Source organism: Spea bombifrons, chromosome 2 (assembly GCF_027358695.1).
Source record: "Spea bombifrons isolate aSpeBom1 chromosome 2, aSpeBom1.2.pri, whole genome shotgun sequence".
Classification (NCBI taxonomy): Eukaryota; Metazoa; Chordata; class Amphibia; order Anura; family Pelobatidae; genus Spea; species Spea bombifrons.
The window spans coordinates 91,046,134-91,073,668 of NC_071088.1; the positions used below are offsets into that span (position 1 = coordinate 91,046,134).

The 27,535-nt window shown below is 39.3% G+C and overlaps 2 protein-coding genes across 4 annotated transcripts in view; both read left to right on the top strand.

Annotated features, from left to right (window-relative positions):
• Positions 1–6,871, top strand: part of AFF3 (ALF transcription elongation factor 3) — a 148,984-nt gene extending 142,113 nt beyond the window's left edge. For both annotated transcript variants that reach the window (XM_053455150.1, XM_053455151.1), the window contains exons 14-19: positions 1,204–1,340; positions 1,998–2,069; positions 2,184–2,277; positions 3,627–3,676; positions 4,084–4,307; positions 6,383–6,871. In XM_053455150.1, the coding sequence (XP_053311125.1) occupies positions 1,204–1,340; positions 1,998–2,069; positions 2,184–2,277; positions 3,627–3,676; positions 4,084–4,307; positions 6,383–6,504 (699 nt within the window). In that variant the 3' untranslated portion in view covers positions 6,505–6,871. The remainder of the gene's footprint in view (positions 1–1,203; positions 1,341–1,997; positions 2,070–2,183; positions 2,278–3,626; positions 3,677–4,083; positions 4,308–6,382) is intronic.
• Positions 6,872–10,454: 3,583 nt separating this feature from the next.
• Positions 10,455–27,535, top strand: part of REV1 (REV1 DNA directed polymerase) — a 30,703-nt gene continuing 13,622 nt past the window's right edge. Inside the window, exons 1-10 of one of the 2 annotated variants that reach the window (XM_053455152.1) lie at positions 10,455–10,729; positions 15,365–15,431; positions 16,223–16,355; positions 17,299–17,467; positions 17,711–17,863; positions 18,959–19,647; positions 21,568–21,675; positions 25,817–25,933; positions 26,621–26,744; positions 27,181–27,309. In XM_053455152.1, coding sequence (XP_053311127.1) covers positions 15,375–15,431; positions 16,223–16,355; positions 17,299–17,467; positions 17,711–17,863; positions 18,959–19,647; positions 21,568–21,675; positions 25,817–25,933; positions 26,621–26,744; positions 27,181–27,309 — 1,679 coding nt within the window. In that variant the 5' untranslated portion in view covers positions 10,455–10,729; positions 15,365–15,374. Of the gene's footprint in view, positions 10,730–15,364; positions 15,432–16,222; positions 16,356–17,298; positions 17,468–17,710; positions 17,864–18,958; positions 19,648–21,567; positions 21,676–25,816; positions 25,934–26,620; positions 26,745–27,180; positions 27,310–27,535 lie in introns of those variants that run through there. The other variant, XM_053455154.1, reaches the window with a different exon arrangement.

Here is a 27,535-nt window from a genome sequence, read left to right on the forward strand (position 1 = left end):
GTACTTCCCCATGGTTTAAATGTGGTGTTTTTTTGGAATTTATTACCTCAGCTCTCCATGATGCAGAAAGTAACTGTAAGAAAGTCTGTCGCCTAAGTAGTTATTTTGCTCCAGGGAGTTGCAGTGTAGGTATACAGGACATATATTCAGGCTCCCTGGTGTGGGGTATAGGAGAGCCTTATACAAGTTCTGGATTCCATTTGGGATCTTTGATGGTGCTTGGCTTTCTGGGGAATAAGGAAGCTCATACGCATGCATGGGAACTTTGTACCTGGGGCTTCCCCTCTTCAGTGAGTGTGACTTTCTTCAGGGGCAAGGCTAGTTGTGAGCTGCGGGAGCTAGTCTCAGATACACTTTAGTGTGTAGGGAATAGGCATGACTAAATGCCGCGCCCCTCCCCAGAGATTGAAGAATGTGACCTACAGTTCCAGGGGCGCAGCATTTTTCCTGGACACTATGGCTCAAACTTGGCAACTTCCTAGATATGCTCATTTGCATGATGTTGACAAGTATTTAACCTCAAATGGTAGGCTGGTTCAAGGTCTCTATGTTAATCGAGTAGCAAGATTACCTACAATAGTCGGAGAGCCCTGGTAGTGCGTGGTTTCAGAAGGTGGCTATCACACAGCTAGTGTGACAAAGGAGTTTACATTTCAATAGGTAATTACCATAAAACATGCATAATTATCCAAAACATAAATTAATAAACTTGTTTTTAGATCTGACAAAGTAGTACAAATGCCATTGAATGGCTTTTGAATCCTTTTGAATGGTCTGGTTTTAGAAGGTGGCTAGCACATGGCTTGGGATGTAACAGAAAGGCTACAAGAGAGGAAAAGTCGCATGACTGCAACTCTTAACATTACATAAATAACGAAAATCAAAAAATAAATCTCCTCTGGACCTTCTGTTAACCAAAGTGTAGGTATTTATTATTAATGTTTTACATTTTTTTTACTTTTGAAGACGTGTATCTACTTGGGGATGTAACCCATGCAGAACATTGTTATATTGTGTAGAAATGTATGTAATTCCCTGAAACTGGTCAAATGAAAATGACTGCAATAGCCAATCAAGATACATATATATATAGTATAGAAATTGTAAATTAATTCAAAAATTCCATTTACTGGCTTTAATAAGGCATTATTTAATTACTAATGTTTTTAATAATGTTTGTTGAAATGTATATATTTTTACCAGATGGACAAATTCGATAAGGTCCTGAACTATACCGAAGCTGCCCTTTCTTTCATTGAATGCGGGAACGCAATGGAACATGGACCCATAGAATCCAAGTCACCATATGCTATGTATTCCGAAACAGTTGAGCTCATAAGGTAACCCCAGCGCCGGAAGAACCAATTTTATCATACTCTGGAATAATAGATTTTTTAAAAAAAAGCTGTTAAAAAGGTGGGATAGTTGCCTAAACATTGTTATAGAACATTTAGAACTAAAGCAGAACATATTGTATATTTCATATTGGACCCTTATGGCATTTAGCTGGGAAGAGTGAAATGATGGTGGTATTAAATTATATTTAAATTTCTACTTTTACTTAACTTACTTGTGTTTGCCCGCTGTCTCTTGAGTGGCTTATTGGAGGGAAAAGGTCTGTGTAGAATATCTTCCCCTGGTTTTGGGATACAAAGCAGGTGAAACACCAACTTGCAGTATGTTTTAATAGCATGTAGTAATGGAGCACAGCCTTCTTTTTAGAGATATACACAGAGTGAGAGATACTGTACAAATTGTTCATCTTGATAATTTGGCCAGTATACTTAAAATAGACCAGTGCTTTTAACATTTTGTATGATGCTTTGGCAGCATTCAAAATGCTTCGTGTCCTTAGAACATACTTATGGGCATATACCACCATATGCCACTAGCATAACAATCTATAGGAGGGCAAATCGAAAAATATTATTTTGGCAATAATTAAAACTACTTTCAAATTCATATTTTAACACTTGCGCTTTAATATTTCTTAATAGGTATGCCTTGAGGTTAAAATCCCATTCTGCTCCCAATGCAAGTACTCGGGACAAGAAAATCACAGCATTATGGTTGGTGAATTTTGTTTTGTGAGTTTCAATATTGCATGTTTATAAAGACAATATTGGGCCTTCTGTATGTGATGTAATGTGCGTTTTTTTTGTTTGTTTTGTTTTTTATTACAGTTATCGCTGTCTGGCACTTCTCTACTGGAGAATGTTCCGACTCAAAAGAGATCATGCAGTGAAGTATTCTAAAGCTCTGATTGAATATTTTAAGGTAGGAGCAAAACAACAGATCCGGATTGATTAATATTAATAATTTCATATTCTTTCCACGTTTAGAAGGCACAAATTATATTGTTCCTGGTACATCTTGAAGTTTATTTATACATTTCAATTCATATCTTGATTTCCAATGTGTAATTACTATGGGGCACACTTATGCACACAGCCGCCAATGAAACATACATTAAAGAAGTCAAGAATTATGCATTTTCCTTAACTTGGCAGAACTGGACATACTACTTTTACATTCTGCTACTGTTTAGTAAATACTGTATCTCCATCATCGTTCAGTTTTTGCCACATACAAAGAACTGGATTAGTGTAGGATTGAAGTCACTTTTAAAATAACAAACCACTATCCTTGCATATCTCCGATAACAATAGTCGCAAAGTCTGTGCCAAAAAAATGAAACAACGGAATCCAATATATGGAGAAGATTGCATTGTAGGTGAGATACTTTAATGGCTCTTTTTCAGGTGCAAAAACTATTTACTCCACTAGATGGCACCAACATGTCAATAAAAGGTTTTTTTTGTGTGGTTGAAATGGTGATTGCACCATTTTTAGCACTTTACACCAAAACTGCTTTTTTGCCACCACTGTGTTTATATATTAAAGTTGTATAGTTAACTCCTTACTCCTGGTGCAGAAATGTATATCTATAACCTCATCTCCAACTGTCAGCAGGAGCTAGCATCTTACCTCACCAGCGATAACTGATATTAAAAACCTCTAAATAGCAATTAGATCAGCGTTAGAACGGTTGAAAACAGAAATGGCGAAGGTGTCTTAAGCATCACTGAAACAGATTATTCATAATAAAAAAAAGAATACGACAAGCGAATCATACTCATTGCAAGTGTTGATAGAATGATTTGGGTTAAATCATGTTTGTCTACCATTATTATTCACTGTCCAGTTTTGTATATATCTAGATATAGGGTTGTATATATGGAATGATAGTTAGATTTTTGTCTATTGAGTACCCTATCCTGTCTTCATTTAAAGACTTCTGTTTTCTGTTAACAATTGTATTTTTTACTGCAGTCATTTCTTGCTCACAGGATTACAGTAACCCTAGATCGTTCACTTATTCCTTGTAAAGAGCTAGGGAGATGTTTCAACATTAAAAGCTAAGAATATAAGATTCATGAATGGTTGCTGACTATTACGTATATTGCAAATGGGGAAATTAAATAGTGATGCTCAGACAAATGTCAGGTTAACTTTGGATGTTTCCTGCCGGTACTAACAATAATGCAAAAAGGAACGTGTTAAAATATATGGTAGTGACCAGTCCAGGAATAATTTACACACTGTGTAATTATGTTTTTTTTCAGGGTTCATCAAAAGTCCCTCGAGCACCTTCACCCTGGAGCACCAGTGGAAAGTAAGTTTTTATCACCTGCACTATTGAGTATAAATCAGAGATGTTACGTTACATTACATGTATTTATAAAGCGCCAGCAGAGTCTATAGGGCTGTTACAATCAATGGGATAATTTGAAGTCACACACAGTAACAAACTGGTGAAAAAAGAGAAGTTATTATGTTAGATGCCTGCAAGGCCATGAAGGACTGAAATTTACATAAACGGTATAGCATCGTGGATTCCAAGGGCCACAGAGACACAGAATTGATGATCTATCAAAATCTATTACATCCTAAAAGCTTCCATAAGCTTCTGGCAGACATGTTGTTTTTATTTCAGGATGGGACATTGCACAAACCTGAGACATCAGACATATATTTCACGTGGAACACATTGATGGCATCATCTGTCTTTCTTCTATTTAGGACCACAGGAGCTCCATCTCCCATGTCAAGCAATCCTTCTCCAGTGAACCATAATGGATCTCATGGAAGTATTCACAGCACAGGTGCCCCATCCAGCACTTCTATAATCAGCATCCCCCAGCGCATTCATCAGATGGCAGCCAACCACGTCAGTATTACCAACAGTATCCTGCACAGCTATGACTATTGGGAGATTGCAGATAAGCTTGCCAAAGACAACATAGGTTAGTATGCTTTTGCTAAATCCCTTGTATAAACCAAGGTCTAGGCAAACCACTTTAAAAACAAATTAAATGCCTGTTTTCCTCATAATTTATGTTGATTTTTTGTTTGGGTGAGATATTGGAGGCAGAGTGGACGTTTTCAGGGTATGGTTGAAAACGATGGAGTCATTGTTTAAGAGAATAAATGTGCCGTCGCAAGCAGAGAAGTAGGTAGGAGTATAAAAGACATAGATCAAGCATGAGAGTCATTCAAGTCCTAAGAAATGGTCTGATAATACAATAACTGCATAGGTGGATTATGCACAAGTTAACATAAGCCTAGTGACTCATGACTGGTAGGTAATCGTTAACTATAACAACCTAACAGTATTGTGTATAGTGACTGACCATTAAATCAAATAGTAAATGTATGAGGACCCCTATTTAATGCCTTGCCTAGGATCTCGATAGCATTTGAGTTTGCCTCAGCTTGAATGCAGACATTCACAATGAACAGCACAGATTTAGATAGAGAGACAGAAATCATAACAGTTCCAGAGGTAGATGCTACTGTTTATCTCCATCATTGTTCAGTACCAGATTAGTGTAGGATTGAAGATAATAAAACTATATTCTCGCATATCTCCGATCACAAAATTTCTGCCAAAAAAATTCAAAGTCTCGTCGCATCCAATAAATGGAGTAAATTCCACTGTAGGGGAGATACCCTAATGGATCTATTTCATATGGAAAACCAGAAAAGCTGTAAAAACCATTTACTCCACTTGGTGGCACTAACATGTCAAAAAAATAATAAGAGTTTTTGTATAACGACAATAAGCACAAACATTTCATTGGTTGCTATGGTGATTATGCCATTTTTTTTATCAATTTAAAACAGAACTGCTCCTTGTACATAGTCAGCACTATGTTTATATTTTAAAGTTGTACAGGTAACTCATTCATGGTGCAGAAATGTATATCGATAGCCTGGTCTCCACCTATCAGCAGTAGGGTGACCACATTTCCTAACTGCCATTCAGGGACACTTGCTTTGAGGAGTGCATTGTAGAGCCCTGCGCGGGACTGCTTTTTTTAATCCCGCTCCCGCAATGTGGGTGTTCCTCTCCCGCCACATTTGTGGCCAATCCCACCCGCTCCCGCTACATTTGTGGCCAATCACGCCCGCCTCCTTACCTGATTTTCCATGAAGCCCCGCAAGGCTGCCCTCGAGTTGTTCCCTCACAGCGTCTCTGCTGTTGCTCCGCCCAGGAACAAGGCGGAGTCACAGGAAGTGTTGTCACATCACGTGACTCCGTTTTGTTCCTGGGCAGAGCAAGAGCAGAGACGCTGTGAGGGAACAACTCGAGGGCAGCCTTGCGGGACTGCGCGGGATTACCGGGACCCGCAGGTACAGTGCCTGACCGCCCGCAGCCCCAGCAAGACCGCCCGCGCCCGCAAGTTTTTTGGCGGGTTCCGCGGGACCCGCCTCCCAATGCAGTAATCTAGTGCATTGCATGAATTTGGCTACATAAAAGGTCATACTTTTATACATGTTCGACATCTCTTTTTTTTATTGTTTTTTCAGTGAGCTAGAACTTTTAAAACATGCATAAATACTAACCATATGTAATGAACTACAAAAAATGTGCATATTTCTTAATGTATTAATAAAAGATATATTGGTTTAAGTCTATTCTTGAAAATAAAATTCAATACAGTAAGTTATAAATATATTCTCTATTCCCATTGCTAACCTTATTTAAAAAAACAGGGTCCCAATGCCAACCGTGTCCCAAAAAAACACCTTCCTATTGCCAACTTTGTCCAAAAAAAACAGCTTCCAAATGCCAACCTTCTAACAAAAACAGCTTCCCATTACCAACCTTGTTGCCTAACAGCTTCCCATTGCCAACCTTGTCCCCAAAACACTTCCCAGTGCCAACCTTGTCCCAAAAAAACTTCCCAGTGCTATCATTGTCCCCTAATAGCTTCCCAGTGCCAACCTTGTCTTATAATAAACGAACAAGAGTAATAATGTGTAACAAGAGTAATATGTGTAATAATAAAAATGTGTTATCCTTTTGTTTTTTTAGAGTTCTTCAATGAGCTGGACACATTAATGGGACCGATTACCCTACACAGTTCTATGGAACACTTGGTACAGTACACACGTCAAGGACTTCACTGGGTACGGCACAGTGCACACTTGCTTTAGTGACTTTTAACCCTGGTGGGCTTGTGTCCTCATTTTCAAAGTAATTGCTTTCCAAACATTGTGCTCCGTGACAGCACTTATCTGAATCTCGATGGATATGTCTTCAGCACTGCTTCACACAACCATGACTTGTTTTCTGTCAAAGTGCTGGGAGAAACTTTTTACCAAATCATCTGTAAAGCCAAGACAGGCATCAAGCTGTCTGATGGATAAACCTGATCCCTGGACATGCTGCACAAAAGAGATATTCTCTTAACATATCTTTTAGGACAATAATATCCAGTTGTTCAAAAGAGATTATTCTGATTATATTATATTGATGGTATAACTTAAAGAAAATGTTTTAAATAAATATTTCTTATATCTGTTTTGTTTCTTCCAATCTGATGTGTTATACAGAAAACTTCATTTAGGACTTTATTGTACGTGAAATGAGTCTAAACAGATCTAATGTATAGTATCTGTCCACTAAACTCTTAACTTGCAATAAGAATATATGTTTTAGTTTTACGTCTGTAGTGAGGGGTTGACTAGGCATAGTTGACTATGCTGAATTAGGCGAAAACCTGGCTCTTTTGAATTTACTGCCTAGTTTACAATGGGTTTAATTGGACAAAGAATTCCCATAGATATCCCATAAGCAGCAGCCCAAAATCTGTTTTACTGTCTATCCAAAAAGAGCACTGGCAGGTTTTGCCCACCAGCTGTACTTCATTGGTTGATGAATTGGTTACGGATCTTTAAAATCTTGGAGCTAAAGCTGCTGCGTACTGTTACTGCGTTAACCCCCTATTAACCCCTGCTAAAAAAAACGGCAGAGAACTAAGAGAAAAGCGAACACAAAGAACGTACACAAATATTCGCCCGAAAAGAACACAGGAAGGGGCAAATATTTGTATAATACCAAGGATTTTTTCTTTCACGAAGATGAACACGAAGCCTTGGCCGGCGCCCAAGTCTAAAAATTACTAATAAAAATATTAAAAAGTACAGGTTCCAATACTGAACCCTGAGGTGCCCCACTAGAAACAAGTCCTTCCTCCGGATAAACACCATTAACTACAATTTATGTAAGTGACTAGAAATGTATCAATTTTTTTACCACCTCTCCCATATTTTATGTGAACAATATTAATAATCCTATCTTTTAGCATGGTTTGCATTCATTTAATTTTAATGGAAACAAATGTATTCATTAGGCAACAACTCAATAACAACAATGGTGTCGACAAATAATGCTTGAATGTTAGTGGTAGCATATACATGATCAGTTTTTATAAAAACAAAAATCTGTCCGGTATTTCCATGTGGTCCATAGAGAGGTATTTTTACAAATTGTGTAATCCAACAGTGGCTTGCAGAGATTGCGGTGTTAACGTGTGTCTTTAAGAGAAATCATCAGGATGTCAAAGAAGCCAAGCTAGTCCATGCAGTGCAAATGACCATTTTAACCATTACTTTTAACACTAGGTGGTAGTATAAGCAAGAGATTCAATTCTTTGTAAACACAATATAGGCAGAGGTTGCCACTAGGTTTATTGGACAAATTGATGAGTGTGGGTTCAGAATGTACGGGCTCAAAATGCATTGTTTTCATTGGGTTTAGGGACCACCCATTGTCCTTAAGGGGTTAAAATCCGAGATGGCGTAGAGAAAAATACGGTCAAAGTGGTCAGAGTATAACCCTATGACAAGCTACATGGCTGCTAAAAGTGAAGCCGGTTTGTTGGGATGGAGAATGAAATCATTAAAGGTTTCCTTGCCACAAGCGTTTCAACAGCAGAAGTACAGTAACACCAACTGTTAAAAATACGACTCTGGATAGGTGAAGGTACCAGCAAGATGGCTACCATTAAACCAATGTTTCAGAGCTATTAGCTCTGTACAGTATGGGTATCTTTCTTCAAGATGGCAATAGCAAAATGTATTGGGGTGAAACTATTTTTGCTATTATTATTCTTTTATTTATATAGCGCCAACAATTTACGCAGCTTAATACAATACATAAATTCAAGGGGTATGACAAGACTAGAATTGACAGACTAAGACAAACCGATACATTAGGTGGAGAGATCCCTGCTCGCAAGCTTACAATCTTGAGCTATAAAATCAAGCTTCCTAAGTAAAATATATTTTACTTATTTTACCACCTTCAAAGAGGCAAGTGACACTAGAAATTAATCATTATTGTTTTACCACCTCTCCCATATTCTATGTGTACAATATTGAATTTAATATTGTTTTTTTCCACGACAAATTGTAAGACATGTTGTTTGTAGGAAACAGGACTGTGACACAGGGTGGGAAAGTGCTTTTGTCATTTTACATCCAGTATGCAGGCTTCACGCCACTAACATTAACATTTCCATGGCAACCACCATTGTAGAGAGTTATTAGCTACAGTCTAATGTGGTCTAATTCAACAGCCTTCGCTTTCCCTCTAAAATGGGTACCAGCTAAAATGGCTAGGACTTTTCTGACAGAACTTTGGGCTTAGCTTAAATTTAGCCATACCATTTTTTATTAAGTTGCAAAGTGGAACGGAATATATAAACCGCAAGATATGGTTAATCTGAAGAAAGGCATATATTTCCAAAGCAAAATCATTGAGATTTAGCACATTCAAATTGAGAGGGAATTCTGCAATTTATTATGAGAATTTAATAAAATAAAAGAGCCTTACTCTCAGGCCTTGTGAATTTAAAATATTTCTCGCACCCCACAGAAGTGGGGACTGGGATGGATTTACAACCCAAATAGAGGGCATGCCTGAATTCCACCATATGCCCCTTCCTTATGTTTTTGTGGGAAGGGGATTAAAGCCTGCCAGGATGGCTTCAGTTTCTTCAAGCTCTTATGCCCCCCTGGATAAAATAAAAGTATTGATCCATTTGAATAGCAAACTTAAGCCCTTTGGCTCACAGAGATATGGATAACAAAAATCACTTGCTTTCAACCCCCATGGCACCCAATATTATACCTCAAAAGTCAAAAATGATCATTTAGGTATAAATACTTTCTTCAACAATGTCAAGCAGTGCTCTTGAAGCGAGATCATCTAAAAACTATAATGCACATTTAAAAGAAAAGATGATCATTTTCCAAAGGGAAAGCATGGGCCAAATGGTTCTCATCCACCATCAGAATCTATGTTTCTATGCCAAAAACCCAGTATTCCCTTCAGATGGCAGTGGAGTCTAATGTTTGTTAGGCAAGGGCATTCATCACCAAAGTCCAGCATCGGAGTGTATTATATCCCAAGGCGTGAGATGAAAAGTTAAGTCAACGTCTTTCATTTGAGCTTTTTTTGGAATCTACTTGTTTCTAGTGACCTTCGCAGAGTACTATATCAACTTAATCCCACAACTCAAAAGATTGTTTTAACTAATATCCAGGAATTAACATCCGCTACTTGGCCAACAATAATTTTGTGATTTAGTATTTTAATACAAAATCGAGGATTAACACACATTATGTATCTATGTATATATATATATATATATATATATATATATATATACATAATATACACACATATAAAATATCTTCATTGATTAATCACTACCGCCACTAAAAACTGGCTGCATTTATACCCAAAAAATCTGTTGAAGTTTTTTTGATGAATATTCAATTTTTGTATATATTATTATATTTGTAGATAATTGTTACAACAAAAAAGAAAATGAAAACACCCAGATATTAAGAAAAAAAACTTTTTGGGGGTATAGATCAAAGGGAATGTGAATGATGATTGTTTAATCACCCTGACACGTCGATTAAAATACTGAAAACACTGGTAAGAATATGGTCTACACTGCATTTCACATTGCAGACAACAATATAGCTTGTCCTTGCTCGTACTGTAGCTTTTCAATAAAGTACTGTGAAAAAAAAATTAAGCTGAGGGAGCGAGCGAGCCGAGAGAGGAAGGAGGGCGCAGACAGAAGGCGGGAGAGAGACAACAGGGGCAGGGGAGACCCGAAGGAAGAGACGCCAGAGAAGGCACTGCGGAGAGGAAGAAGGAGGCCTCCTGGGAATAGGCAGCGTGTGACCGATTAATGAATGTGTACACAGAGTGCACGCTGCAGCACCGCAGACACGTTTGCAGAGACCGCACGGGAAGACAGGCGGGGAGCCAGCTGGAGAGACAGCCACTGACAGCCAGAGAGGAGGAGGAAGAGAGGGGCAGACACACCGGGAATGGTGGTCTTAGACTGGCGTAAAGGTGAGACATCAACAGGGATAGTGTTGCATACACTACCAGCTCCTGGCATAATATTTATAATGAATGTATAGACGTTACATGTAGCTGTTATGCTGCGCCGTGTACCTCAGTTTTTGCGTGCTGTCGCCGTTATCAATATAATAGATGTGACAAGTGCGTTAAGGTAGGTGGGCAATGCGAGCTTATTGCTGCACGCTGTGGTATCGCATGCTGCGTACGTCTTGCAGGCAGCGCTGCGGTAGGTGGCCTGGGATGACCCGCAGCCGGCTCCGTGTACTTGGCGAGGGGGAGTTATGTGACTGATGTCTACTGAGACACCCTGGGCTCGCACCCTCGCTATAGCTCCTCCCACTCCTTCCATTGCAGGGCTTGATCGCCATAATCATCACCGTAATGGTAAATAGCGAGCAGGCAATGTGTCAGCAGGCCTGCGATCTGCATTCCACACACACACACACTCACTGCACTGACCTCCTCATAGGATAGCCGGCAGTCTGCATCAGCAGAGCCTTCTGAATAGCCTCATACATGACACTGACCAGAAGAAGGGTGCAGCTGTCCTAGCAGCCGGGATTAATTAGACTTGTGTTATGTTATTACGTGGGACAGAATAATAATAATTATTATTCAAAATACAAATACACTTGCTTGGGTTCCCTTTGTTTACCTCTTTTATTAATTATGTTATTATCCCACATTGTAAAGTAATACTCTCCCCCCTGCTTTGTTTTCTTCAATGACCCTGCACTATTTTCCTGTATTTTGCAGCAATAGTCTGCAGGGGCAAATCATGCTGTATTATGGCATTTGTTCCAACATCTCCTAAGGATCAGCCTGCCTCTTGTGTCTTGTCTGGCTTCTGTGCAATGCTGTATAGCGCTGCGCAGTTCAGGCTCCCTTTCCCATCTGCTCACATCACATGGGATCCTCCACCAGACACAACACCGCTTAGTAGCACACAGGAATACTATCGCTCTGTTCATAAGGAATCCCAATTCTGTGGGGCTTACATGAAACCACTTTGATTTCCCCACAGTATGTTTGAATGGATTGTACATGACATATATATATATATACCACCAGAATGCTTGGATCATTTTTTCATCTCTTTTTCTCAAGCATTGTTTGGCTGCATTTTTTTTATATACATTTTAATTTTACATGCTCTGGACCCATTGTATAAATGAATGCGGGGTATGCCTGTAGTTCTCTGCCAATTTCACTTAAGAATATTTGGCATTGGCTCACCTTTCTCCCAGTCTCTAGGGTAGCATTAAATGTCAGTGGTAATTTTCTGTTGTATAGGTCCTGTGAAAATATAGTTCTAGTTAGTTTGGGAACTCCTTATTAGTCTCTTCCGCACTTAACAACTTTGTCCCAGGTTTGTACCAATCATAGGGAAGTGCACCAATGCATTATGTAAAATGTGTTGTGTTAATTAAATATTGTTTACCTTATGGTCTATTAACTAAAGTAGACTAGACGGATTTGTACATTCTGAAGACCCAACACAGTGAGCCTCTGCTGTATAAAATATATTTATGTTTTATTTGTCCAGTGTTTCATCACAAACGGAATTGAAAGCGCAAGCTGCCTAAGCGGCGCGCAAATTGTCCATTGCTGGACATTAGTTATATAACAGGGGTCACTAAAAGGTCAGGATAGTTAAGGCATAAAGTTTTGGTGGGCTAGGCTAGCTAAATCTAATTCTAGGTTACTGGGCAGGCAGTTTATTTAGCGCAGCTGATTGGTTAATCAGCTGTGCTGCAGCACGAGGTTTGGGTGGGCATTCTGTGCGGCGGGAAAAATAAGCACAGCTGATTGGTGCAGTCAGCTGTGCTTACAGCGTGTGGCAACAGTAAAATAAATAAATAGCTGCGCACAGGGAGATTAAATTCACCTCAGGAAAAATCTGCAAGGAGCTGTTGCTGAGCAAGCGTCCCACCCCCCCTCCCTTTTGTTTTAAATGTAAGGCATGTAATATGTTATATTGTCGTAGTTTTATAAGGGGTAAAGGTCGCCTCTGCGTTGAGGTGGACAGAGGCTTGGTGTTACACAATCTGGCTGAGAAAGGGGCGGATTGTATTTGATGTATTATATATAAGAAGTTATTTGGTTATTACGTTAAATGGTTTGTGTTGTTAATGCCTCTTATACCCTTTAAATAAAGCTACGGCCAATTTTATCCAATTTACAATTCTGTGTCTGTGGTTATTTTATTTATTTGTTAGAGGTTAATATGTACATGCAATGGACATTGTAAATTAAAATGGGCCAGCTCAGCCCTTCTTGCTGGAGAAACTTGGAAATATTGGCTCTTTATAATACTTAATGACGGAAGGTAGTTGGCACCAAAGCTGTCCCGCCAACTCTCTTTAGTGACTAAACCCACTGATGACACAGATGGGTTTCTATGTTTTTAACATGTTTGGTAACTTTGAACATGCTAGGTTTGGTAGCGGGCCTGTAGAAGTATCTAAGACAGACATGCACAACTTTAATCCCCGAGGACGAGTCGATTTGCCCCCTTTTACCAGAGACTATTGAAGGAATTTAGATTGAATCCAAGTAAAAATGTAAGCACCGCTGTAAACTGTAAGAGAGTATGAGATGATGTATGGTTTTCAGGAGCTATAATATCCTTGTTGTTCCCAAAACTGGCGTTTGCTGTTTACCTGCCCTTCACAAATAGAAGCATCCCATACAATAGAAAGGTGATTGATATGTACATTGTGTTACCCAGGTTGCTAAAATGTATAGATAAATTATATGTTTTATGAAGCAATATAATAACAAAATAATATGTTATAGCCCCCCATATACTTCTGGTGCTTTTTTCATATCAAAAGTAACACCTTTTTTAAGACCTAGCTATCTGTCTAAAACAGGGATTATTGTGTTATTGTGATGTGGATATTGAGAGTTGTAATATCCACATGCTCCCCCTTCCATTGGCTACCATGGCAACAGAAGATGCTGCCAGGCCAGACTTAATCATCTGCTGCTTCCTTCTGGTAGGCAAACAAAACATGTGGCAAATAGCTATTTGTAAAATCTGAAATTTAGGTGTTTTCCTATTAAAGTTTAGGGCCTTTCCTTTACATTTTCTTCATAGCCTCCATTAATAGATTGATTTAACAAGTGTTGACGCCATGCTGAAGATCTTCCTGTACTAAGTGGTATGCTCTGAATCATTGACAAGCACAGGGAAGCTTTACTGACTTGGCCATAATCCAGGATTTACTCATCCGGCAAGGACTGTTACAGCGTTTGGAAGAAGAGCTGCAGTGAGCGTAAAGCAGTGTGTTCCCGCAGTCTGTATGTCGGCAGAGAATCCCCGGGGTCGTTTGCAGGGTTCATTCTCACCCCCTCTGCAGACTGCCAGCTGTCTTGGAGCAGCACATATTAGTCACTCTGCATGGATTTTTGCTAAGCAGTCATTCCTCTTGTTCATTGATGATTTGTAGTGGAATACCAGTCCAGTTTTTATTTTTCAGATTGGTATTCATCTTTAAAAAGGTCTCCAGATTATCATGACTTATTACATGCATGTGCTGTTGCTGATCTTATGGCCTTGGCATTATATTGTTTATATTGAAAGGTGTTTGATATATATATACATATATGTATATTAAAGTGGAAATATGGGGGATGGTGAAAGAGAAACCGCTGATTTACTTCTATTGTTATAATGCTGAAGATCAAGTTTTCATTATTTCTTGTTATAAGAAAGAAAACTTGGATAATGTAAGTTGCCTGTATTTTATATAGCCATTATTAAAAGAGCCTTCACCTTGTCGTCCTTGAAATGCTATTTGCTGAGTGCCGAGTATAATGTATAGCTGCAGTTGTAAGGGTAAGCGTGCAGGGGGTGTGTCAGGGGAGAGGTTGTGATGTCACACGAGGAAGGAGGAGCTGCAGTGTCAAAACAGGCTGTACTGCCCCATATCACAATATCACAGCCCGCCCAACAGCGAACAGCAGGCTTAAAAGGTAGCTTTGCAAAGTTAAAAACGGCATGCTTTTTGTCAGTTATCATTCTGATTATCAATGATCCTTATAGTTTCTAATCGCTGAATTCGTTCTAAAACACAATTCCTATGGTCTGTGTAACTTTCTGACTGTTACGGAAGACAACTCCACGTACATATGAAAATAGCTTTTAGAGCATTATAGGAGTTGTAGTTCCACAAAAGATGTCTACTTTTACTGTCTAGAATATGAAAGTACTATGTGTACCACCTTTGGACACGGTCTTGAGTTGAGACTTTTTAGCAATGTGTTTTATGGTCATAAAAAGTGCACCACTTGGCTATATTTGTTGCTCAGTTAGTATTAACTGATTGCTATTATTATTATCTTTTATTTATATAGCATCAACAATTTACACAGCGCTTCTTACAATAAATATGTTCAAGGGGTATGACAAGACGAGAATTGACAGACTAAGACAAACCGATACATTAAGTGGAGAGAGCTAAGTGGAGAAAACTAAAATGATTTTCTTCCCAGATAATTTTTGTTAAATGATGTAGGGGCAGGTTCTTACGAAATGAATGTGTTTCTTTTGTGCCTTATTCTGTAGGTAGTGTCTCAGTTGGAAGACTTCATGTTATTTATTTTTTTATTTACTAGAAGCTGCACAATGCAACGAGGAGGATGGAGAAGTCGAGCCAGCAACGCAGATGGCTGGGCTGCCTGGGTATGTCTGCACTAGAATGCAATATTTACTGTGATCATTTCTTATAGGCTTCTAGGAAGACAGCTTCTTTTCGTGCATTATTGCATTGTTTCCATGTTCTTTCGTTAGAAGAAGTGCTGTTTTTCCTATTCCGAATGCTATAGAATGTGACAGCAGAATCTAGTCTTCTCATTATTCCTGCTGTAAAAAATCAAAACCTTAGTCCTTGGTATTCAGGATAGTGCTGTATTAATCTTTACCACGTCTGCTGGAAGACTGTTCCATTCCAACCTTTCTCTCAGTAGAGCAGGTGTACTACATATAACATTATCTATGGCCAAACACATTTATGTATAATTTAGAAGACAATTTGTTTTTCACACCATAGAATGTTTCTCTCATAGAGAATATAGTAGGTTAATTTTAGGAGTTAGACAATGAAAGTGTGATAATGGGTTTAAGGGGCATTAGGCCATAAAGACAGATAAAATATTTTAAGGTTGTCTTTGAAATAATCTTTGAATAATATGGTCGCATGGTAAGGAACTGTTTTCTACAGCTGGAATGGCACCAATTTTGTACATAGTGTGTTTTTTTTGTTTTTATTAACTATATAATTTTGACTCAGTGTTGCATAGCTATCATTTACTTTTATATGATTATCTAGTGATATTTATAATTTAAAGGGGAAATAATTTTTTTCTAATGTGCTGATCTTGTGCAAAGGGGCCATATCCCTGTAACTTTCCTTGGGAACTGCATATTTTGTGATATTAGTTTCTTAAAACGTCTGCTTATTTCTTCCATGATAGGGAGGCTATATGGCCGCAAAAGTGCAAAAATTAGACGAGCAGTTCCGATCCGATGCCCCATTCCTGCAGCAGAAAGATGGGACAGCATCCTCTATATTTAACGGTGTTTCTATTTATGTGAATGGGTATACAGGTATGTGCAGCTTCTCTTTCTGTTATGAGGTATGTTTAATTGGAGGGTATCATCTGTTCTTCCCCTTCCCAGGGGTAATATGTTAGCACAATTGTTAATATGTTAGTTCCATTGAATACACTTTCAGAAATAATATAGAAGCTCTAGAGACATTTGTAATAAATACATAAATAACTCCAAAAGAATATTTCTATGTAGCAATTAGAAACCCAGTGATTGTCATTTTTGCATATCATGGACAGTAAAAGGTGCATTGTTTGTTACAATATTAAGTATATTTCCAATAAGTTATGTATCCAAATTACTGCAATTTATTTTATGTTCAGGATCTTAATGTTCAGTGCTATTATGTATTGTTAAAAATAATATTTAGCCACAATATTATGGATTTATACAGTACTGTGCAAAAGTTTGAGGCAGGTGTGAGAAATGCCATAAAATAAGAATGCTTTGAAAAATAGCATATAGTGAAACAAAAACAACTGAACCTGATAGCAACACTTGTGAGATAAAGGGGGTGTTGAGCACAATATATGATAATTAATATGAAATCTGACTGTAGAGATGTGCTAATTCAAAGCTAAAAACATAAGTTAGATGTGAGCTAAGCACAGTTTTGGCTCAGTTCTCTTGCCCTGCAAAGAAAATATGTGTTTCTATGGCATCATGTCAGCTTCATCAGAGAAAGCTATATAACTAGTTTATATATATATATTTATTATTATATTTTATATATATATATATATATATATATATATATATATATATATATATATATATATATATATATATATATATATATATACACACTTGCTAGCAACTTTGTACCTGTAGTGAAGCCACTCATATCCACTTTCTTGCATGACATGTCTACTTTAAGTTCCTGTAGAAACTAAAATGTACATTATAAGAGAAAACTCCAGTTAACATGTTTACTTTTCAGACCCTACAGCAGATCAGTTGCGTCATATGATGATGTTGCACGGAGGCCAATATCATATGTACTATTCGCGTTGTAAAACAACACACATCATTGCCACAAATCTCCCAAATAACAAGATTAAGGAGCTGAGGGATGAGAAAGTTGTACGTCCTGAGTGGATAACAGAAAGGTATTTCTATATGATATTGCTAACGTGTACAAAGCCTATTACTACATACTTCCTGGAGGTTTTTAGAACGAGAGCATGGGATTGCTCGGTGTCATGATGTAGAGAAGTGGGTAGAAAAAAGATGGTTATGGCAGTCATCATGTATTGAAGGAATACATCAAAATTTTAGCATTTGATTGCATGCAGATGCAATATATAAAATGGCACTAGTGTTTCATAAAAACAAAAAAATTTCTTTTACAGTATAAAAGCTGGACGTCTCCTGTCCTATGTTCCCTATCAGCTTTATACAAAGCAGTCCAGTGTTCAGAAAAGCCTGAATTTTACCTCCAAGTGCAAATCTGAAGATCATATCCCAGGAACAAGCTGCATCAAAGGGGATGCCAACCTCACAACGTAAGTCAAGGGCCATTTGACAGCATAGAATGCTTTGCGCACACCTTTTGTTGTGTTCGTCCTTGATCACTCATTCCTGCCAGGTCCCGGTGTAGAGTGTAGGCTTGCAGAGCCATGTGATTGCTGTGATAACCAATAACAGCAATCACTTAGGTCACATGACTTATACGCATTGGCTTTATAGTTATATAGTTATTATTATTATCTTTTATTTATAAAGCGCCAACAGTTTACGCAGCGCTTAATACAATACATAAATTCAAGGCAAGACAAGAATTGACAGACTAAGACAAACCGATACATTCGGTGGAGAGGGCCCTGCTCGCAAGCTTATGATCTAGTTATATAGGCTGAAAAAAGACATGCGTCCATCAGGTTCAGCCTTTCCTATATCTGTTAAATTGTTGCTGTTGGCAGTTTCGCTCTTTTCAATTTTGCACTAACCAGGGAAAAAAGTCCTTCTTGACCCCAAAATGGCAGTCAGATTTCTCCTTGGATCAATAAGCTGTTTCCCCATAATTAAAGATTATATCCCCGAATATTATGTTTTTCCAAGTATTCATCGAGTTGCTGTTTAAACGTCTGTAAGACTCCGATAAAACTACCTCTGCAGGCAGAGAATTCCACATCTTTATTGTCCTTACTGTAAAAAAACCCTTTCCTCTGCCTTAGACTAAATCTCCTTTCTTCCAGTCTAAAAGCATGACCACGTGTCCTGTGCATAGTCCTGTTTATGAACAGATTTCCACACAATGGTTTGTATTGGCCCCGAATATATTTATATAATGTTATCATATCCCTTCTGAGGCGCCGTTTTTCTAAACTAAATCGATTTAAATTAATACACCTTTCTTCGTAACTATATTGCTCCATTCCTTTTATTAGTTTTGTAGCCCGCCTCTGCACCTTTTCTAGTGCTATGATATCCTTCTTTAGAATAGGTGCACAGCATATTTGCACAGCATATTCATGTTTGTAGCTGTTGGTAAACTGACCCTTAAGTGCTGTCCAAATGTTGAAAATGTCTTGTTGATTGGAAGAGGAGGGGTGATCTACTATGACTTTTGTAACGTATTTGTTAAACTTCAAATGCAGAAACCATTCCGTGACAGACTCCTCTGTGAAGTCAAGCACCAGTCACACAAATGGAATGGATGAATGGGAAGATGAAGAAGAGCACAGAGATGACTATTTTGAAATGGTGGACCTAGAGCAAGAATTTTCTGATGACAAGCCTAATGGAATACAGAACCACACAGGCAATATAGCTGTGTACAACGGACACAACTGCAGCTCTAATAGTGCCTTAAAGCCACTGGAAAGCTCAGTGCATTTAAATAACTCTTTTACATGTAGATCTTTTTCATTGCAACAGCAGGAAAAGCCAGGAACAGGATGTGCTGACGTTACAGACTGCACTTTAGATCCGTTGCAACCAAACAATAGACACGTGGACAATGTATGTGACCCGCACAGGACTGCATCAAGTTCTCTTTCTCCCTCATCCTCATCTTTGCACAGTAACATTAAAGTCAATGGTGCTCACCACTCGCTCCTGGGGCCTTCAAGCACAAAAAGCACTACAGTACTTTCACCCACTCGGGCAGCCTCCCCCCAGCTCCCCAAGACGACTGACTCCAATTTTATCTCTGACTTTTACTCTCACTCAAGACTTCATCACATATCGACATGGAAATGTGAGTTCACAGAGTTTGTCCGCAACCTTCAGACTCAGAGTAATGGTACTTTCCCTGGCCGTGAGAGATTTAAAAAGACAAAGACAGGTATGTATGTATGTATGTAGTAGAATTATGGGTCTGTATGCTTGCTGCATAATTCTGCATATAAGACTTATGCAGAGACCTGGATAATACAATGACTGATGCCGATATTTAACTTGGCCAGACCCACTGTCACTCAGTCAGTATAAACCACTAATATGAAAAGGAGCAAAGCGATTTAACGACCAATTTAACAATAACAATCACTTTCTCCATGAATCATTGATCGCACATGGGTCTGGACTGGTCATCTGGCACAGCAGGCAGTTGACCAGTGGCCAAATACATACTTAGAAACGTATAATCTTTTCTGATGTGGACTCAGACCTTAATCAGTCCTTGATCTTGTCTTAGATTCAGTATAGCTTTATGCCTATCCCATGCATGTTTATATCCCTTTACATTGCATTTATTTATAAAGCGCTGGCAGATTCTGCAGCGCTGTTACAGTCAGAAGAACAATTTATAAACACACGCAATAACACACACAATAACGAACTGGTACAAAGGAGAAGAGGGCTCTGCTCTTGCGAATTTATAATCTAGTCGGTGGTTGAGGGTTAAGTGAGACAATGGGAGAGGACTGCTTGGATGGGGATGAATTGTTCTGGGTCCGATGATGTGTTAAAGCTGTTGATGATGGCTGAGAGTACCGGGAAGGAATTCCCTGGACAGGTGGGTTTTCAGAAAGGTTTTGAAAGTTGTGTACAAGGCAGAAAGTCTGAGGAAACGGGGAAGGGAATTCCACAGGAGGGGAGCGGCCCAGGTGAAATCCTGAATACGGGAGTGGGAAGAGGTAACAACAGTAGAAGATAGCCGCAGGTAATGAGAGGAGCGAAGGGTGACGGGTAGGGGTGTATTTGGGTAGGAGGATAGAGATGTAAGGTGGAGCAGAGTTGTTGAGGGCTCTATAGGTCAGAAGTTTACATTTGATTCTGGAAGCTATGGGGAGCCAATTAAGTGATTGCCATAGTAGGGCAGCGGAAGAAGAACAGCGCCAGAGAGTAATTAATATAGCTGCAGTGTTGAGGATGGATTGAAGTGGTGGGAGAGGGGAAGACTGGTTAGTAGGGAGTTGCAGTAATCCAGACGGGAGTGGATTAGTAACTTGGTGGTATCTTGTGTGAGCAAAGGGCAGATTCGGGAGATGTTTTTCAGGTGAATGCGGCAGGATTTGGTGAGGGACTGCATTTGAGGGATGAAGGAGAGAGCAGAGTCAAGGGTGACACCAAGACAGCGAACCTGGTCTGTTGGTTGGATAGTGGAGTTGTCAACACTAATAGAGATGTCAGGAAAAGTGGACAGAGCAGATGGTGGGATTACCATGAATTTTGTTTTAGAGATGTTGAGCTTTAGGTAACTGTATGAGACTCTACCTCTTCTGCTTGGAGGTTGTTCCATTTATCTACCACACTCTCTAAACCTTTAAAATAAACTGTTCTCCTTACCGTTGCTCCCACTGCAGATCAGGTTCTGCAATATGGGGCTGCAAAAAATGTAACGTGCGGCTTCCCAGCGGCCACAGCCCTAAAGAGCCACAGTCGCCTAGTTGTGCTCAGCCCTGTTCGCATATATTTCGAGGTGTCAACCTATATAATGGATGGCCAATACAGAACATTTCCAAAAGTGTATCTTCTTCATTTGAGCAATTCTAGCCAGGTAGCATGCATGCGGAAAGTACGGGTTGTATCTGGGTTTTGTCCTAGAATAGGCATGTGAATACCCTTTAACAATGCCGGCACTCATTGACACAGACATACTGCTCCCAGCTGATGTGAACTGAAAACTACTCAATACATGAATAAGGAATAGTAGGACAGATAGACCTAATCTTGCTTTACGGTCAGACCTGGTTTATGCAAACATAACTGTCCCTTTTTTCCTTCTGACTGTAATTCAAATGTAATGTGTTTCTTTTTATAGGAGCCAGATCTGTTTCAAACATAACCAAGTGCCAGAACTGCATTATTCACGTGGATATGGACTGCTTCTTTGTATCTGTGGGTATTCGCAACCGACCAGACCTCAAAGGTAGGATTGCTTTGATGTCGTTGACCCCTTCATGACAATTGACGTGCTAGACACATCATGGAAAAACGTCCCGTTGATTGCTTTCTTCACCCAAGCAGTATTGCTGTAATGCCTTGATGTCGAGGCATTCAGCAACACAGAGTTCAGCAGCAGGGGCCCTGTGTGGCTCCTCCCCCAGATGTCAACATGCGCCATATATATAATATGGCAGGGCTCGACAAATCCCAGGTCGCCATGGCGACTGAGCATTTTGCCCTAGCGCCTAGATGTTTGTCAGCCTGTTAAATCCCTGAAAAATGCCGCCGGCAGACAGCACAGCCACTCAGAGCCCGCCCCCGAGCCTGAGATCACTCCCACGGAGTGATTCTGTAGGCTGGAACCGCGATTGCAGGTCTTCAGGGAAGGGGGTTGAGTGTTGATTGGGTTGACCTGACACAACACCCCCCTGCTGCCTGATTAGGTGTTAATTCCGTTTTGTACGGGGCTCTGCTGCTGGTGGTAGCCGGGAAGCAGGCCAGCAACAGCAAAAACGAGCCCCCACAAGCCCTTTGATGACTCCTGTAGGCATGGAAGCCTTACAGCAGTCATCTTAGACTCCCCCCTGCAATGGTTGGTTATAGAGGCAGCTTCAGGGACAGGGGAGAGGGTTCTTCAGTCTCCACATGAGTGTGGAGACCAGCCCCAACCCTCCCCTGCTGCCTGATCGCTCCATCGCTCCATGAGAACCCCATTCAATGCCACAATTGTGTATGACACATTCGTGGCATTGCAGGGGTTAACATTTGTCTCCACAAGCTTGTGGGGACTAAATATCAGCCAATGCTGTGCTCTAATGGAACATCAGCATTGAAAGAGTTAAAAAAAAAATTATAAAAGAACAGCACTGATGTGAAAGTCCAGGGTGCTTCCAGGTCAAATGCTGTGAGTTTAGTAAGTGAGCTGATGATGATCAGATCACTCCTGACCAACTGTTAGTTTAAAAAAATCCTGGCTCCTAACTTTTTTAGCTGGCGCCTAGATTCACAACAAATTTGTCAAGCCTTGTAATATGGTGACGGACTCCTGATTTAAAAGAACTTAGCAGGCGAGTGCCTCAATAGTGAGGCATTCTGCGACACCAAAAACCCACCCCTGGAAGCTATGTGTCCGCTCTGTCAAGTCTCTCCAGAGCCTCCTGAGAACTATGAGCTTTCATTAGCTTTTCTAGATAAGTAAAAAATATTTAAAACTGATTAAAAAAAAAAAAAAAAGTTCTCACTTTTGTTGCCAAGGTTTAGACATTAATGGCTGTGTGTTGGGTTATTTTGAGGGGGCAGCAAGTTCACACTGTTATACAGGCTGTACACTCACTACTTTGTAGCAGAGTGTCATTTCTTCAGTGTTATCACATGAAAAGATATAATAAAATATTTACAAAAATGTGAGGGGTGTACTCACTTTTGTGAGATACTGTATATATGATTGTTAACAGCAGTCACAGTCTTATCATGCCCTGGCATACCCAGGTTCCTTCATTTACTGGCAGACTTGGCATGATAGGAGTGATTGCTAACATTTCGTTAAGAAAGCTCAGACCCAAGTGGACCGGTACTTTATGAAATTGTTAACCAACCCAAGATATTTTTCATAGCAGCCTATGCCGTGATGATGTCAGGCACCTACCTATTATAATCTATAGCAGATTATTAGCTAGATTAATTAGCCTAATATGTACCACAGAAAGCAACTGAAAATCTACTATTAAAATTATCTGAAATCCGAGCATTAAAATGAATATAGTATTACTCTGTTGTCTAATCAAAGATTCATTCTGATGTCCACTGTAGGCGATACTGTAATGACGATTCCTTTCAGCAGGGAGGGACGGTGAAACAAAGAAAAAAAATCCAGAGCAAAGCCCTAGTGTACAAAGACACTACAGATCGAACGTAGCTTGACTTGTCTGCTCAATGAGCAGAATACTAATGTGTGCTGCAATCAGCACAGATGATAAAGTGCTTCGTTTTGTGACTGCAGGGAAAAATCCTTCATTGTATTTTGTACCCTTTGTACTTCTCTCTCAAAACCAGCGTTTGTTACTGAATTATCTGACTGCCAAATTTCCATGCCTAGTTACAGATATAAGCTATTTTAACCTATTTTGTATATTGAGAACTATAAATTGACTTTCTCCATCAAGTTCAACCCTTCTACCTAACCGTCCTGCTTTTGATGTAAAGGGAAGCAAAAGAAACCCCTACCCTTACTGCCCTTACTTTGGTCCTTTGTACATTTCTGTCAATGTACAGGTCACTGGAGACCTCTTTATATTGGCCCTGCACATATTTATACAATATTACAGTGCCTTGCAAAAGTATTCACCCCCTTGGCATTTTTCCTATTTTGTTGCATTACAACCTGTAATTAAAATGGGTTTGTGTCATTTTGTTTATACAACATGCCTAGCACTTTGAAGATGCAAAATATTTATTATTGTGAGACAAACAAGAAGTAAGACTTCTGTAAAGAAAACAGAAAAAAGTCAACACTTTGTAGCGCCACCTTTTGCAGGAATTCCAGCTGCAGGTCTCTTGGGGTGCGTCTCTATAAGCTTGGCACATCTAGCCACTGAGATTTTTGACCATTCTTCAAGGCAAAACTACTCCAGCTCTCTCAAGTTGGATGGGTTCTGCTGGTGTACACCAACCTACATCGTGCCACAGATTCTCAATTGGATTGAGGTCTGGGTTTGGACTAGGCCGTTCCAAGACATTTAAATGTTTCCCCTTAAACCACTCGAGTGTTGCTTTACCAGTATGCTTAGGGTCATTGTCCTACTGGAAGGTGAACCTCCGTCCCAGTCCCAAATCTCTGGAAGAGTGAATCAAGTTGCCCTTAAGAATTTCCCTGCATTTAGCGTCATTCATCATTCCTTCAATCCTGACCACCTTCCCAGTCCCCGCCAATGAAAAACCTCCCCACGGCATAATGCTGCCAGCACCATGCTTCACTGTGGGGATGCGTTCTTGGGGTGATGAGAGGTGTTGGGTTTGCACCAGACATAGCATTTTCTTTGATTATCAAAAAGCTCAGTTTTAGTCTCATTTGATCAGAGCTCCTTCTTCTTTATGTTTGATGCTTTTTTATGGCCACTCTTCTGTAAAGCCCAGCTCTGTGAAGTGTACGGCTTAAAGTGATCCTATGTACTCCAGTCTCCGCTGTAGAGCTTTGCAGCTCCTTCAGAGTTATCTTTGTTGCCTCTATTAATGGCCGCCTTGCCTGGTCTGCAGGTTTTGGTGGCCAGGCAAATCACTTGGAAGGTATGTTGTGGTTCCATATTCTTTCCATTTATTAATAATGGAATTAATGGTGCTTCGTGGGATCTGTGCTTCTCCACGACTTTGTCTCTGACCTGTTTGGAGAGCTCGTTGGTCTTCATGGTGCCACATGCTTGGTGGTGCCCCTTGCTCAGTGTTGTTGCAGACTCTGGAGTCTTTCGGGACAGGTGTGTATATATATATACTGAGATTATGTGCACACAAGTGGACTTTATTTAACTAGCCACACACACTAACGTACCCAGACACTCGCATCCAAACACAATCACTCAACAGTAACACAAGCTAACACATGTACACACGCTCACATTCACACCCAGACACAAACACACACTAACATACCCAGACACGCGCAACTCACTTTCTGTTATGTGACCCCACTGTACCCCACCACCTCCTCTTTGAATTCAAGAACATAACAAGGTAAATCCTTTATTTGGGACTTACCGCTTTATCGCTACTCCTGGAGCAAAGCCTGCCAAACCTTAGGTGCCAGGAAGTTATTTCTTGTCACCATGGCAACATGGAGCCTGGAGTTTGTTGAGCCCTAGCGAAATCACACGAAAAGATTGTGGAAACTGTTAGGCATTTTTCAGTTTCTATAGCAACAACCTACTTGAGTGTCATATGATAAGTGTTCCTGGCTAAAATGCGAAATGAGGCAAAATTTAACATGATTGAAGAATTATTTCTGGGAAAGGTTTGGCCGTTCAGCAGTACTGGAAAATATATATTTCTAATCCTGTATTTAGTTACAAAAGTGTTTAATTCTGTAGAGTAGGCCAGAACCTTTAGATGCCTAACTGTCTGAATTGTCCCCGCAGGAAAACCAGTAGCGGTTACGAGCAATAGGGGTGCTGGGAGGCAGTTGTTGCGTGAAGGAGCCGATCCCCATCTTGAGTTTCAATATTATCAAAACAAAGTGCTGAACGGCAAGGCTGGTATGTATGTTGGCATGATGACTTTTTCCAGGAACCTTAGTCTAACAGCTAAGAAAATAATGCTTCTCTCAATACCACCAGATCTTCCTTGCATCCAGGTTCACAGTGTTACACTGTTGTACTGTTACGTCCCATCGATGCCAGCAACAACCTAGACAGGCTAACGTTCATGTCATTGTGAAAAAAACATCTAGCCTTTTTTTTTAGCCTTGCAAACAAAAAGATTATCTATTAACGGTATCCACACAAAATATTTATACTATGTTATAGTGGAATGACATACAAACACAATTTAGTTTTTAACTTCATTATAAAATAGTTAACATAGTAGATGGATCTCTAAAGTCTCCTCTATACATTAGCTGCAACAGAACAAAAGTAAATTGAGCCTTTATACTTGTTTGTTCTTTATTGATGGATTAGATCTAAGAATATTAAAGATTAGTAATGATTAAAGAACAACACGAGCAGTTTCGTTACTAATTGATGTTTGGCTTTAATCTTTCAGTGAACAGAGCACAAACGGATGTGCCTTTGTTTAGTTTTAAGTTCTCTTCTAAAGTATTTGTTTAACCCACTGTAAAAAAAAAAAAAAAATCTTTACATTTATTTATACTAAAAGCTCTACCTAAACAGTATTAAAACAATATATTATGGGGTCGTACTTCTAAATGTCTTGTTTTTCAGAACTTCCCAATAAGGAGGCTCCATCTAACCATGAAAGCTCAGGTTTCGCACAAAGAAATGGACTGGATTTGGATGCCTCAAATTTATCATTAGCGGAAATTGCATCCTGTAGTTATGAAGCAAGGTATTGTATATGTAGCAAGCATACAGACCTAATAAATAGCACCCGTAATTCATAAACCTGCTGTATCATTCTGTGATTCGGTGTATCTTTTTGTGTATCTGGTTTGTGTATCTTGGGATTTCCACATTTATACTCTACTCTATTCCATGCTTACTGTACCCACAAAAATAATATCTTTTTCAAGGACACATATGGCTTCTCTTTATACCACTTTTTTCTATACTCTGTATAAAAAAACACATGAAAAATTGCAACTTTGCAAATGATTCCTTCCACAAATTAGTTGCCACTGATTAAATAAAAAATAAAAAAATAATGACCCACATGGATAGTGTTTTTTCATGCATACGTACAATCATTTAGTCAAGTGATTTTTAGTTTTTGTTATTTCTTAAATTTTTTCTGACCACCGTTCTGTTGTCTTGTCACATACTAGGAAGGCCGGGGTAAAAAATGGAATGTTCTTTGGGAAAGCAAAGCAACTCTGCCCAGATCTTCAAGTTGTTCCCTATGATTTTGATGCCTACAAAGAGGTTGCCATGACTATGTACAATACATTAGCAAGGTATGACATAATAAAGAAGTTTTCTTCCGACTAAATGTTTATTTGCAGATATATATATATATATATATATATATATATACGTATTTTTTTTAGTAAAATGAAATGCAGTTGGCAAGTGTGGTTTATGTGGACAAAAGTTTGTTCCCCCTGTGCAGCTTTAATAGCTTCCACTCCTCCAGGAACACTTTACACAAGATTTTTGAGAGTTTTGTGGCAATTTTTGCTC